At 39.7% G+C, this 12,326-nt stretch overlaps 1 protein-coding gene across 1 annotated transcript in view; it reads left to right on the top strand.

Moving 5' to 3' along the window:
* The first annotated feature begins 3,072 nt into the window (after positions 1-3,072).
* iqgap2 (IQ motif containing GTPase activating protein 2) overlaps positions 3,073-12,326 on the top strand; it is a 31,538-nt gene continuing 22,284 nt past the window's right edge. Inside the window, exons 1-2 of the mRNA XM_084551442.1 lie at positions 3,073-3,677; positions 6,520-6,619. Coding sequence (XP_084407568.1) covers positions 3,632-3,677; positions 6,520-6,619 — 146 coding nt within the window. The 5' untranslated portion in view covers positions 3,073-3,631. The remainder of the gene's footprint in view (positions 3,678-6,519; positions 6,620-12,326) is intronic.

Genomic DNA, 12,326 nt, shown 5'->3' with positions numbered 1-12,326 from the left:
TCTGTAATATGTGGCTGATGGGGTGTGAAGTCTTGTTTGGTCCGAACGTCATGTTGTTTTTGTTCGATTTCTCCTCATTTCCTGAAAAACTTACCAATAATACTATAATAATAGTATAATCATGATAACTGTGTTACGTATGTTACTGCGTATGACTGTGAAGTTATAATGATGAGCCTTGGTTCTTGGGGGCCCCAGGCAAATATGTATGCGTGTTATGTCCTGATCTAAACTATAGAGGAGAGGAGAGAGGAGGCCCCTATGGAGAGTTGCGGAGTACTTTTAATGCACTATAGGGATTTCATAGGTTTAAAGGGGTTGAATGTCGTTGTAACCTGTGCTAAAAGGTAGCATCCCCCTTTCTCAAATTTTCCACAAAATTGTCCCTAACAACTTTTTGATTTGTCTGTACTGATAACAACCACCTGTTATGAGGAATAATTAGTGCCATTTCTTTTATATTGTATCTTAAATGATCTTGAATTAAACCTCAAACCTGCTAAACGTACACAAAACCAGTTAATAAACGTAACCTCGGTCATTTATTTGTTGTGACTTACCAAGTTTTTTGTTCAAATCTAAAATTCTAGTTTTGTCATAATCTACTGTAACTGTAAAAATGATCCATTTTGTCTTTTAACATTGGGACCTCAATGCACACTGTTGTTAGATTTAAAAAAAAAAAGACAAAAGAAGATCATGTTGTTATTTTCGAAGTGTATAATACCTCCTCAAATTAAGATTCATACAGTCCTCAGATATATGTAAATCATGCGGATTCCTTTGCTCTTGGTCGTGTCTAATTTGTGCCTGTGGACTGTATGAGGCTCTTCCTGCATCCCCTCTGTGTTTGTGCTGTCTGTGACTGCAGCGTAGACGTGGCTTGCCCGCTGTGCCGCGGTCGGCTCGCTCACAGCTACTCAAAAAGAAAACAAATATATGCACTGTATGTGTGCGTCCGTTTCCACAGACCCCGACCTTTTCCCAGATTTTATAAAATCCCTTGGGAATACATAGTGAAGTGTGCTGCTATCGCGCAAGATATTTTTTGATCATATTATTTAAATATTTTTGAAACAAGAGTATGTCATACAGATTTTAAATAAAACGTAGTAGGTTTCGCCCAGCACTATTTACTGCTGTCAGTAGCAAGAAAACCTGCAGGATGAATCCTAGATATGTTAAAATCATAGTTAGTGGCAGACCTACCCGTTGTATTGGGCAGAGATAATATTACCTGTCGTGTTGGAGGTCGTTGGGGTATGGCTTAAATGTACTGTATTTTTGTGAGCATGTGTGAGAGGGAGAGGGTGAGTATTGTACGCGCGTGTGGGCCTTCGTATGGACACATTCATGTAAATAATCTGTACATATCAAAGCTGATATTGGTGAAGTTCTGGGTTAAGTGTATAAAAGCTCCTTGATTGACTCATGTGTCTCCTGCTTTGTCCAAGCGATAAGTCCATCTAACTGTATCTCTGTTGTACATCTTTGTGTGTCCTGGGCTTTCACCTGCTACTCTGTTGTGTGCGTGCGTGTGTGTGTACAAACTTGCATGTATGTAAGAAAACTTCTTTTGTGCTCAACTTTGTGTTCTTACTGTAAATTCCTCTGGCATAAAAAATAAATGAGGGCAATATTTCGATTTTCGTTGAGGGAAAAATGTGAATGTATCACTCTCGTAAGTTCTGTTCATCCATTTTATGGAGGTAGTCAAATGTATGTGGACAATAAAGTTGTGAATAGTGTCGTGAAGGGCCCACCAGTCAATGGACGACTGAGCCGTGTGTTCAGCGGTCCATGTGTGTGGAAAAAAATGTGAAGAAATATTTGCCAAATGATGCCCTGTGAATACTGTTACAGAAACTGGAAAAGCAGGGATACGGACTGTGCTGCTTTTGAACATATAGAATAAAGGTTATGTTCTCTAGCAAATCATGCTGTACTTTTATTTCACGCGCCAAAATTAATCTCTTGCATTTAAAAATGTATTGTTTGACGTCGGCACCAAGTTTGAGTTGTAATTATAATCTATTACAACACGATCTAGGGGAGAAGTTAACTTTGTTCGTTATTTGCACATGTTCACGAGTACTTTCCAGTGTGTGCAGTGTGTAAGTCAAACATACAAAATAAACCCGGCCGTTAGTGAAAGTGAAAATAATTAACTCAAACAATAAAATATGAAGCAATATGAAGTCATATAAAACAGTCCTTGACATCGTTAGAGAAGAATTAAGTCACCTTTATGGGCATTTATGAGGCTGTAGTGCTTTGAATGGCACCGCGCATTTAGTAAAAACATGGAAGCACTACCTGCCAGCTGAGTAACATGCAGAGAAACACATAGTGTTAATTGTGTTCCCACCACTGACTGTTTGAACAAGGTTCCCGCTGAATTTTTCAGCCATGATCTCAAAGTGATGCTGACACCTAGTGGCTACAATTAAGTGTTAAAATAATACCAGGAACTGGCAAAAGCACTGTGATGTGTAGAAGAGTTCAATACATAATGATAATAATAATTCACGTTCTTAACCTCTCTTGGTGGTGAATTACTGTTTTTGACTACCTGCTAAACTGGCCAGCATTTTTTTTTACAGACATTTTTAGATCCCTATAAGAAAACACTGAGGGGTTATCTAGCAATTTTTTTTGTCTCAGCTTTCAAGAATTGGGTAAAGTTTTTAACACAAGAAATAAAACAGAAGCAGACAAAGTAAAGAAGTAATTAAAATTATATTATTTATTAATCTGTGAACAATGATAACAGTTAATAACATCAACAAAAGTAGCGAAAATTAAAATACATAGGTACAGTCAATAAATAAACTAATTACTTATCTATAGGCTTACTAAGAAAACATTAAGTACACTAGTGAAAACAAAAGCAATGTAATACAACAGTCCTGCAATAAATCTTAGCTCCGTGAAGGTTATAATGTTCAGTTTATGTTGAAGCAGCGTCAGGAAGGTTGTAGTTCAACTGTGTGATCATTTTGGAGGATGTAGTCTGTGGTGCTGTTAAAGTGGATTGAGTGGTCAAAACAATAGAAACGTGTCTGTACAACGCAATACAATTCAACAGTACTACAAACTACATCCTCCACTAATAAAAACACAGTTGAATCAACAGCTAACGATTATAATTTTTAAAGCACAAAGTCTCAGCTTTTTTTGAATGGTGTACCTAATGAACTGGCAAGTGAGTGTGTATTGAGAAAAACAAAGGTACCATAACAGTATTTTCCATTTTTACCTGGTGGCAGTGAATACAGCATTGGCCAGTTTTTGACCAGCAGGTGGTGCAAGGTGCTGTCAATCATTTCATTTCAGAGCGTGGCGGGGCCAGATAACACCAACCAGGAGCACTTTGTTCAGGAGGAGAGCAAAAGCAGCACACACCATGGGGGTTGACTGCTGCATGTCCCACTTGGCACTTTTATGAAACTTCTGGAGACTGTCATCCCCAACTTTAGGCATTTGCCCTTCCCCTCCTGGTTAGCTTCAGCGACTCTTTTTTTTTTTTGACTCGTACCATCCTAAGAGGCGCGGCTGCTGCTCGCTCTAACGTTTGCTTCTAAGTTGTTTCCAGTTCAGACGAGTTCACAAGTGGAGGAAACGAGGCAGGATGTACCATGAAGAAACCGCAACGATACAAAAGCCACGCTATGGAAGTAAGTGACACGTTTTCTGACGGGTTTTCTTCTCAACGAACACTGTTAATTCCTGTTTTTTATAACGTGGTTATGAGGGGGCATTGAAGCTAACGTTAGGTGCCATCACAGGGATGTTTGATGAGCAACAGGTGGTTCAGCTGCACCTGGCTACACCGAGCAGGATACCTTCAGTAGGTGTGGCTGTAGTTGACATTACGGTAAAATAGGAATTAAATGTGAAGACAGCAACACGAAAGAGAGTTTATGTTAAAGTCTCACTTTCTGGTTGTTTAAAAAAAAAAATGACGCGTTTGAGTTGTTGTCGTTTCCTCGCGGTGCACTCAAACGCACCACTGTGATTTTTATCTGTTTATTTGATAGTGGAGGCCAGCATATCAGCATGTCTACACATAAGGCATTTTCTCATAGGTTAATCATTAACGTCTGGATTTCTGCTGCTGGTGAGAAACCTGCAGATTATTCCGGGGAACAGTGGCAGGATAAGAAACACGTCCAAAATATCTGGAAAATTCCTCTGAGTCAGGGTTTACTGTAGATGTGGTGCCACTGACCAACATACGTCTGTGGTCAAAGTACAGTCAGTCAGTTATGTCGTCAAGGCTTTTCTTTCTTTCCCTTGGATCATTACATTTTAATGATCAACTTTTGCTATTGCGGATCCACGGGACCTACGCCTCCAGGAAAGCAAACACAAATAATCAGTAGCTTGTTGCAGAAACTGCATAACTGTCTTTAATTTGTTGTCCTAAGTTGCCACTGCAGTTTTAACAGCCAGGGACCAAAGCAACATTTATATCAGGAATTGATTTCAGTAAATGTCACACAAACTTTACTTTATGGCTTTCCTTGTAAAACATATGAACCTACTAAAAGAAACACCTGGCTTGATTTGTATTTCCCAGTCGGCCCACCTACAAAACGTTAGCCAGAGTAACGCTGCGGTTGAACAAAAGCGTGTGTCATAATCACAGACTCAAGTCCAGTGATCCTGTGACACACAGACACACAAAAGCAACAAACTCATCCTGATAGTTAAATATACCGCGCGGTGCAAGAGTGCAGACAGGCTCTTCCAGGAAGTGTGAGTTTGAGTCAGTAGAGGTAGTGCGTAATGGCTGCGCTGGGGCTGCTCCGCCTCAGAGATGAGCGTTCATGCACTTTTTCATCCGTGTCATCCGCGCAGCTGGGGCCACTAATCTGCGGATGGCCAGATACTGTGCTCTTGAGAGTTTGAAACATTTCAAGTATTTGGCCATTTGTGAGTGTGTGTGTGTGTGTATATGTCTTCACACTGTATGTATGTATGTGTCTGGCCTGTTCACCTCCTCACGTGTGAGTATTATATGTCAAGACTCCACTGAGACTTGGAGAAAGGATGTCTCTGCAGGTGGCTGATGAATGGACAGAATTTAACAGATTGTGTCCTAGAGGTTTAAAATATTCTGTCTAACCACGGAGATTGGAAAGAGTTTACTTTAAATTCCCACGGAAAAAATACTTTCAAACTGGGGTTGATCATGAAATATATAATGACAGTTACTTGTCAACCGCAATTGAATTGTCTGTTCTTTCGCTGTATGCTGTCACCATGTTGGAAGTTAAGCTTCTCGGGGCATCCCTTTTGCTGCATGTCATCCCCCCTCTCTCACCACATTACTTCCTCTCTCACTCCGCTGACAACTATCCAATAAAGGCAAGAAGTTAAAGACATTAAGGTAAACAAAGGGCGACACTGATTCTGGTGGCGTTAGATCATAGCTGAATAAAAAAATGCAGCGGGTTAAATCACAAGTGGGGCAAATGGATGTGGAAATAATAATGGAAACATGACATCTCTGATAGTTTCACCCAGCTATTATACGTTTTTAATGGATTTTAACTGTTTAATTGTGACAAGATTACAAATACGTAAATACAATAAGTAAAATAAAAGCGATAGAAATTACAAGGACATCAAATACTACAAAATATGTTAGAGCTGGTTTGATGTATTGCAAAGTTTTTAATGATTTAATTGTCTTCTTTTAGAGAGTGCAGTTTAAACGGGCCGCGGCTGACAGCAGACTCAGAAGCTAGAGTCATTTTCTGCCCTCCTCCTGGGCCTGTGGATTACATTGTTTAAGCTAATCATTCAGCCGGTTTAACCAGTTGAATTTGGCATCACCAGCGGCAGTAATATTCATGTCACCTATGGAAAAAAGTAAAATTGACTCTGGTGTATATGTCAGTTTTTCTGCGTCCTAATAAAGACGGAGTAAAAACCTAGAAACTGCTAGTCCATGTGAAAGCTGAGCTGTTAGCCTGTACTCCACAGAGCGAGAGCTGCGTTCTTAAACCGGGCCCCTGGGTCTGACTTTGTCCCTTCACTCAGCCAGAAATAAAGAGATTTGATTGGATTAGCGTGGGGTAAGGAGCATTGAGGGGGAGGAGATCTCATTAAGCTGCAGGTAAAGGTCAACTCTCAGCAGAAGTCACTTGTCAGCTGGGCACCCCACGTAGGCCATATTGATATGACCGTTTCATTTCTTTCATACAGGGTTTCTTTGGAGCATGAGACGTAGTGGGGTTTTTACATAGAGAAAATATCCTCTTAGTCGGTGAGCTTTGGTTGCTTTGTACGTTCTGTGTTTGATAAGAAGAAACTGTAAATAAATAAAGCTCTCACTAAGTTAGCATTTAGAGTCTACCCGCTTCATCTTATCTGACACTTGAGGCCCTTAAATGGCACTTTCGCTGTTATAATATGTAATCAAGACAGATAAGAAAGCGCAACACACGGCACAGTATGTTGAATCATGAAAAACAGTGAATTGATTTTGAATTTGTTTGCTTTTTCCAGCCATTCAGGATGACGAGAGGCTGTCGGCGGAGGAGATGGATGAGAGGAGGCGACAGAATATTGCCTACGAGTATCTTTGTCACCTGGAGGAGGCCAAACGGTAAAGTGGGAGGGTATAATGAGGAAAACTGAGGAAGATAATTGGAGCTTAATGGAACATTGCGACCACTTTCCTTTCTGTTGTTGACTTTGTTACAGCTTGTACGAATTATGTTGGGTGTGTTCTTAAGTCAATCATTTGATTTGTTTGATGTTTGATTACGTTGAACCGTTCAGTTTGTTTAATGAACATCGTTGCCAGGAGTGGCTGAGAAAGGGATAAAAAAGTGAAATAATTATAACCCATAATATAATGGAACACGGCAGTGCGTGATTAGCAAGTGTTTGCAGTAGCATGAAGCTGTAATGACAGGCAAAGACAGAATCAGCATGCGTGTAAGATGATGACGTGATGCTGTAAACACTCACGAGCAGTCAGGGGAGGTGCTGATCTAGTGGAAAGAATGGATCTTCATCGCCTGAGTCTGTAGAGTCTCTGATAGCTGAAATAATCATTTAAAAAAACAACCTCTAGATCGATCTTAATGTCTTAAGTAAGTTATACTAAAGACAGCATAGCTAATTGTGGGGTGCCTGAGCTAAACTAAAACTTAACCACTTCCTGTCTTCTATGCAAGGGCATCCATCTGAACAGGAGCAAACAGGAAGTATGATCATGCCTCTTTTTACACATTTAAGATTGAGATTTTGTGACGACCTGTCTCCGTCACAGATTATTTCCCTGGATTAATTATTCATGCTTGAATCCATTTCAGCACGCTGCAGCCTTGCGGTGATGGAGTATTCAGGCTTCTGCTCCTCACATGGCTTTGTGCAGTCTCCTTTAAATCAGCTGTTCCTCACAGATTATTGTTTGACCACTGAACTTGCACTTTGACTCAGTAACTGTTTGAATACCCTGCATTATCTGTTTATGTCACAGGATAGTAAGGGTTTACAAGTGCAGACAGCCTAAATAGAGCGCAGATTCTGCTGTCCATCATAACCAGGCCACACCTAGATTTTGACATTGTAGTGTTTATGCTGTGTGTTGCCACAACTTTAATGGAAAGCCAACTGAACTACATGGAGACTGTAGTTTAAAAATAAATAAATTGGTTCCACATCCGATTAACCTCAAAATGACCACATTTAATTTTCATAACTTTCGCTTTCTTCCTCTTATTTAATCCCAGGCAGCTCAAGTTCCGTCCAGTCCACTCTCTATTCTGCGAAAGGTGTCAAATTAGATTAGGATTAACGCAGACTGCTAATGAAGCTATAAGCCAAAGAAAGCATGGGATTAAGTTCTGGTGTCTGAAGTCGGCAACCATGAGTAATCAACTCTTATATGTTTAATTGTTGTCAAAACTAAATTAATAATTAAATGAGGGAGGTTATGTGTCATTACGATGTATTACATTCTAGATGACACAGTGATTGCCATTCAATGTTTAACTCTGACATCAATCATCATCAGCAGTGAATTAATACTGAAGACATAAAAACTATGAAGGAACACACATGGAGTTATGTATGTTCTTCAAAGTAGCCACTTTTTCTGTAAAGCTTTTCACACCGTTTTCACCCAGTGTCTTCATGAGGTAGTGACCTGGGATGGTTTTCAAATAACAGGTGAGCCTTGTCCAGAGTGAATTTTTGGAATCTCTTGACTTCTTCATCAGTTGCGTTGTGTAGCGTAGCCCTATAATTGCCCTATTCGACTGCTGTTGTAATCTATATCATGCCACTAAACTAAGTAAAAAACAGTAACAGAAGCAATGGTCCATCTTTACTTTAAGACATGAAGGTCAGTCAGTCTGTAAAATTTCAGGAACTTTGCTTCCATCAAACGTTATGATGAACATGGCTCTCATGACAAAAGGAAGACACCAAGAGTTATCTCTACTGCAATTGATTAGTTTATTAGTGCTACCATGCTCAGAAATCGCAAATGATAAGCAGCTCAGATTAGAGGCCACAGATTAGAGCCCACATAAATGCTTCAACTGGCAGAGACGTCTCAACGTTAGCTGCTAAGAGAAGACTGTGTAAATCAGGGCCTCATGGTCAAAATTCCAAAGAAGCCACTACTAAAAAAACAACACTAAGGAACAACAACGACGAGAGAACTGCTCGGGCCGAGTAACACAAGGAATGGACATTAGACCAGTGGCAATCTGTACTTTCACCTGCCATGTCTTATTGAGACGCAGAAAAGTTGAGTTGGACCTCTGGGATCTTCTTCAAGACTTTTTAACAACCATTGGATGTGACTACCTCATGAGGCTTACTGAGAGAATGTCTAGAGTATGCAAAGCTGTCATCAAAACAAAAGGTCACTACTACTAGAAGAATCTAAACTATAAAACTGGTTTACTACATTTGCCAGGTGTGCTCCTTCATAGTTTTGACGTATTCAGTATAAATCTACAATGCAGAAAATAATAAAAATAAATGAGAAGTGTGTCCAAATGTTTTACTGGGATTGTATCTTTCTAAGTTTCATCATATTAAATTTCTCGTATTATATTCGTTATTTATAGCATATTGGTATACGAAAGCACCTGTTTGAGAATTATGGCACATGTAATAAATACAGTCTTTTTGCAGCTTACTGAATTTAAAATGCAGTGCCGTGTCATGGAAATCTACTTATTATTTGCAGTAGCTAGTCAGGCTCCAGACCGACCCAGTCCTGCCCCTGTTAGCCGTCCCCTGGCAGATCCCCAGCATTTGGGCTGTTTGACAATTAGTACTAAACACAAGCCTCAGGTTCACCAGAAGCCCTAAGGTTCACCACCAGCCGGTTTTAGTATCAAATCAATCAGACCCATAGTTGATTGTGTATGATGTAAAAATGATGTTAAAATGAGGGATTTGTTAAAACTCAGTGGCAGCAGCAGATGTTTGGATTTGTTACAGTAAGAAAAGCACAGGTGTGACTAATAACATAAATGATGGCTTCATTCTATTTAAGGTTTCCAGTATGTCAAATAGTGAGCCAATGCACTGAGCATTAGAGCCTGAAACTTGGGTCTGCCTCAAGTCGGTCATCAATTTTGCGTCTGGTCCCAGCACAGCTGCTTTTAGATCCCTTATTTTATTGAGATCCATGTGTACACGCCAACAGGCTGGGGGGGCCAGTGAACATAACACAGTTACAGAAAGAGATTCAGCACACACTCAGTGCTTCCAAAAACTGATTGATTTTCTGCTGGTATGTGTGAAGCATGTGAACTTGCACATTAAACTGGTCAAAGCCAGTAATTGTTATACAGGAGATTGGTTTATTGTTCAAAGTTAACTAGGTCTTTAACTTCGTCACACTCAGACTCAGAGGGAGACTTTGTACCTGTTTGCACCATAGAGTAAACAGTCGATGGCTTACATTTGTTTTTTTGTCTGTGAACCATTTTGGTTTGCTTTGATACAGGTCTGCACTGAGGCCATCTGTGTAGTGTTTGGTTTTAAGTGAATAGATCCTAATTTTTAGACACACCCTACCACACCACAGATGTTACTTTTCTCCCATTGCTCACACAGCCTTACACGCAAACACAAACCCATGACCAGCATGACTATGCTGCATGACGCAAGTGTCCTGAAGACACACTGTGTAGACAGAAATAGTAAAGTGGTTGCAAAGGAAGACAGTTTACTATTAAGGTTCAGATAGGATAGACTTATGTTCTAGTGTCGAGAAAGCCATATTTGGTTTAGCATGGTCAGGTCACGGATTAGACAATGAGAGGAAGTTCTACTTGGAGACTTGTAAACAGGAGCACTTGCCTGTCCTGCCTCAGGAGACAAGTTCTCCCTTCATTGTTTTAAGAACAGGAAGTGAAGTTTCACAGGAGAGCTATGCAACCCGTGCAGGATGTTCATTGACAATGTTTTCATGCACCAAACAGATTGATCACCATCTGCCCTTGAGTTTCATTTATGTGTCACTTCTATGGATGACGTTAAGATTACATAATTTGTCAGGGTCCTGATGTTGGGTTGGCTGAATAAGCTGAGGTTTGTTCTTTTTGTATCATTTATCTGAGTTATTTAGTGTCAGTTAGACTTTTTCTAAGAGCCAATACTGTGCAGTAGTTGAAAGTTAATTGAAGTGCAGTTGTTCGAAAGTTATTTAAAGTGCAATTACATTTATACAGCATTCGTCTTTGCTCGATACCAAGCCAAAAAATGCCAGTTTAACATTGATGCAGGGATCTTGTTCCCGTTAATGATAACCAACAGATATGGACTATTCAGACAGGACTAGTTTTACCTGGGGACCTCTAGTAATTTACAATAATTGCAGATCCGTGTGAATAACGCCGCCAATTACCTACTATATTTTTCCAACACAGAGGTCCTGTGATAATACTAATCCAGTGTGAAATTGCATCTCTGTGATTTGGGCCTGTGTGGGAGTTTTATTTGATTCACTGTTGTTTTTCTGCCTCTTTTCATTCTACTTTATAGAGGCTGTGTTATAAATCAAAGTTTGGACAACTGTTGGGGTGCAAAGTCAAGATGCTGAATTTTATTTCAGGATGCCTTAACGTGTTCATCACATCGATAAAGGTGGAGCTGATAGCGTTTGTAAATTTTCTCCAGGGATCAATACAGTCTCATCACATCATGTTTAAATTTTTGAAATATATTTTTTTATTATTTTATTTATTTTCATTGCTCCATATCTGCACAGGAACTAAAGTCGTCAAAACGAGTAGAGGAATAAAAGGTATAATATTACCTCTGACGTATAGTGGAGTGGAAGCAGACAGAAGCAGAGACGTAACCAGGGATAATATCAGTAAATTTGAGTTTGTTTATCCTGTGCAAATGCGACACACAAAACACATGGCTACGGGTGTAATTTCTAAATCACATGACTCCCCAGATAATTCTAATTCCTTGTGAATAGGGCTTGAGATTACCGTTCTTGATCCTGAACTTTGACCAGAGCTTGTATTGGTATTTCATCTTATAGCGTTGTCTTTGTAATCGTATCATGTTTCTTAATATTGTTAAATACTATTATTTATTGGTATGTGTTTTTTGATTTTCTCTTCCTCCTTGAGGTCATTAACCTACTAATGTGTTAACCTCATATCTTTAGTTAACAGGTCGGCACATACTACTGATGTTACCACATACAAGCCAGTCATGTTGTGTACATGGTTTCCTATGTTGTAACCACAAACTTACAAGTTCCACTTTAAGGAGACATATCAGAGCTCATCATTTTATGAAACTTTGAGCTCTTTTTGAATAGTCTTGAGCCTTGGTTGGTATAGTTGAGTATGTGAGTGGTTTATTTCTCCTGGTGCATAACCTACACACTCCATTGGGTTTGTTTTGATAGTCCACAGTGCACTGTGGTTGTCCTTAATGTGCTGACACATATTTTGGATCCTTTGTGCACCCACATGTCTTTAATTATTCTAAACAAGGTGTCTTCTGCTTGCATGTGGAGGGGGGGATGCTTTATTGCTAGACTGAAAGCAGGCATGACGCTGGTATGAATGAAACCCAGGAATGAAAACACGGCTAAAATCACTGCCGACTATAGTCTGTGTTCGTGGCAAAGTACAATTTCCGTTTTAGGGCAATGAGCAACAAAACCCACTTTGCACATTTTTATTTGTAACCATAGCTTTAAATATGGTGTCACTTGCAGGCAGTTGGATAATGTATAACAGACTTTCAGACCATGATGATTCACTGCTCACAAATCATTCACTAGTTGTTTGGAATGGCTTTTTCCTAAT

Source organism: Chelon labrosus, assembly GCF_963514085.1.
Source record: "Chelon labrosus genome assembly, chromosome: 9".
Classification (NCBI taxonomy): Eukaryota; Metazoa; Chordata; class Actinopteri; order Mugiliformes; family Mugilidae; genus Chelon; species Chelon labrosus.
Note: the sequence above shows the minus strand (reverse complement) of the source record. Positions and strands in the feature narration are given on the sequence as shown.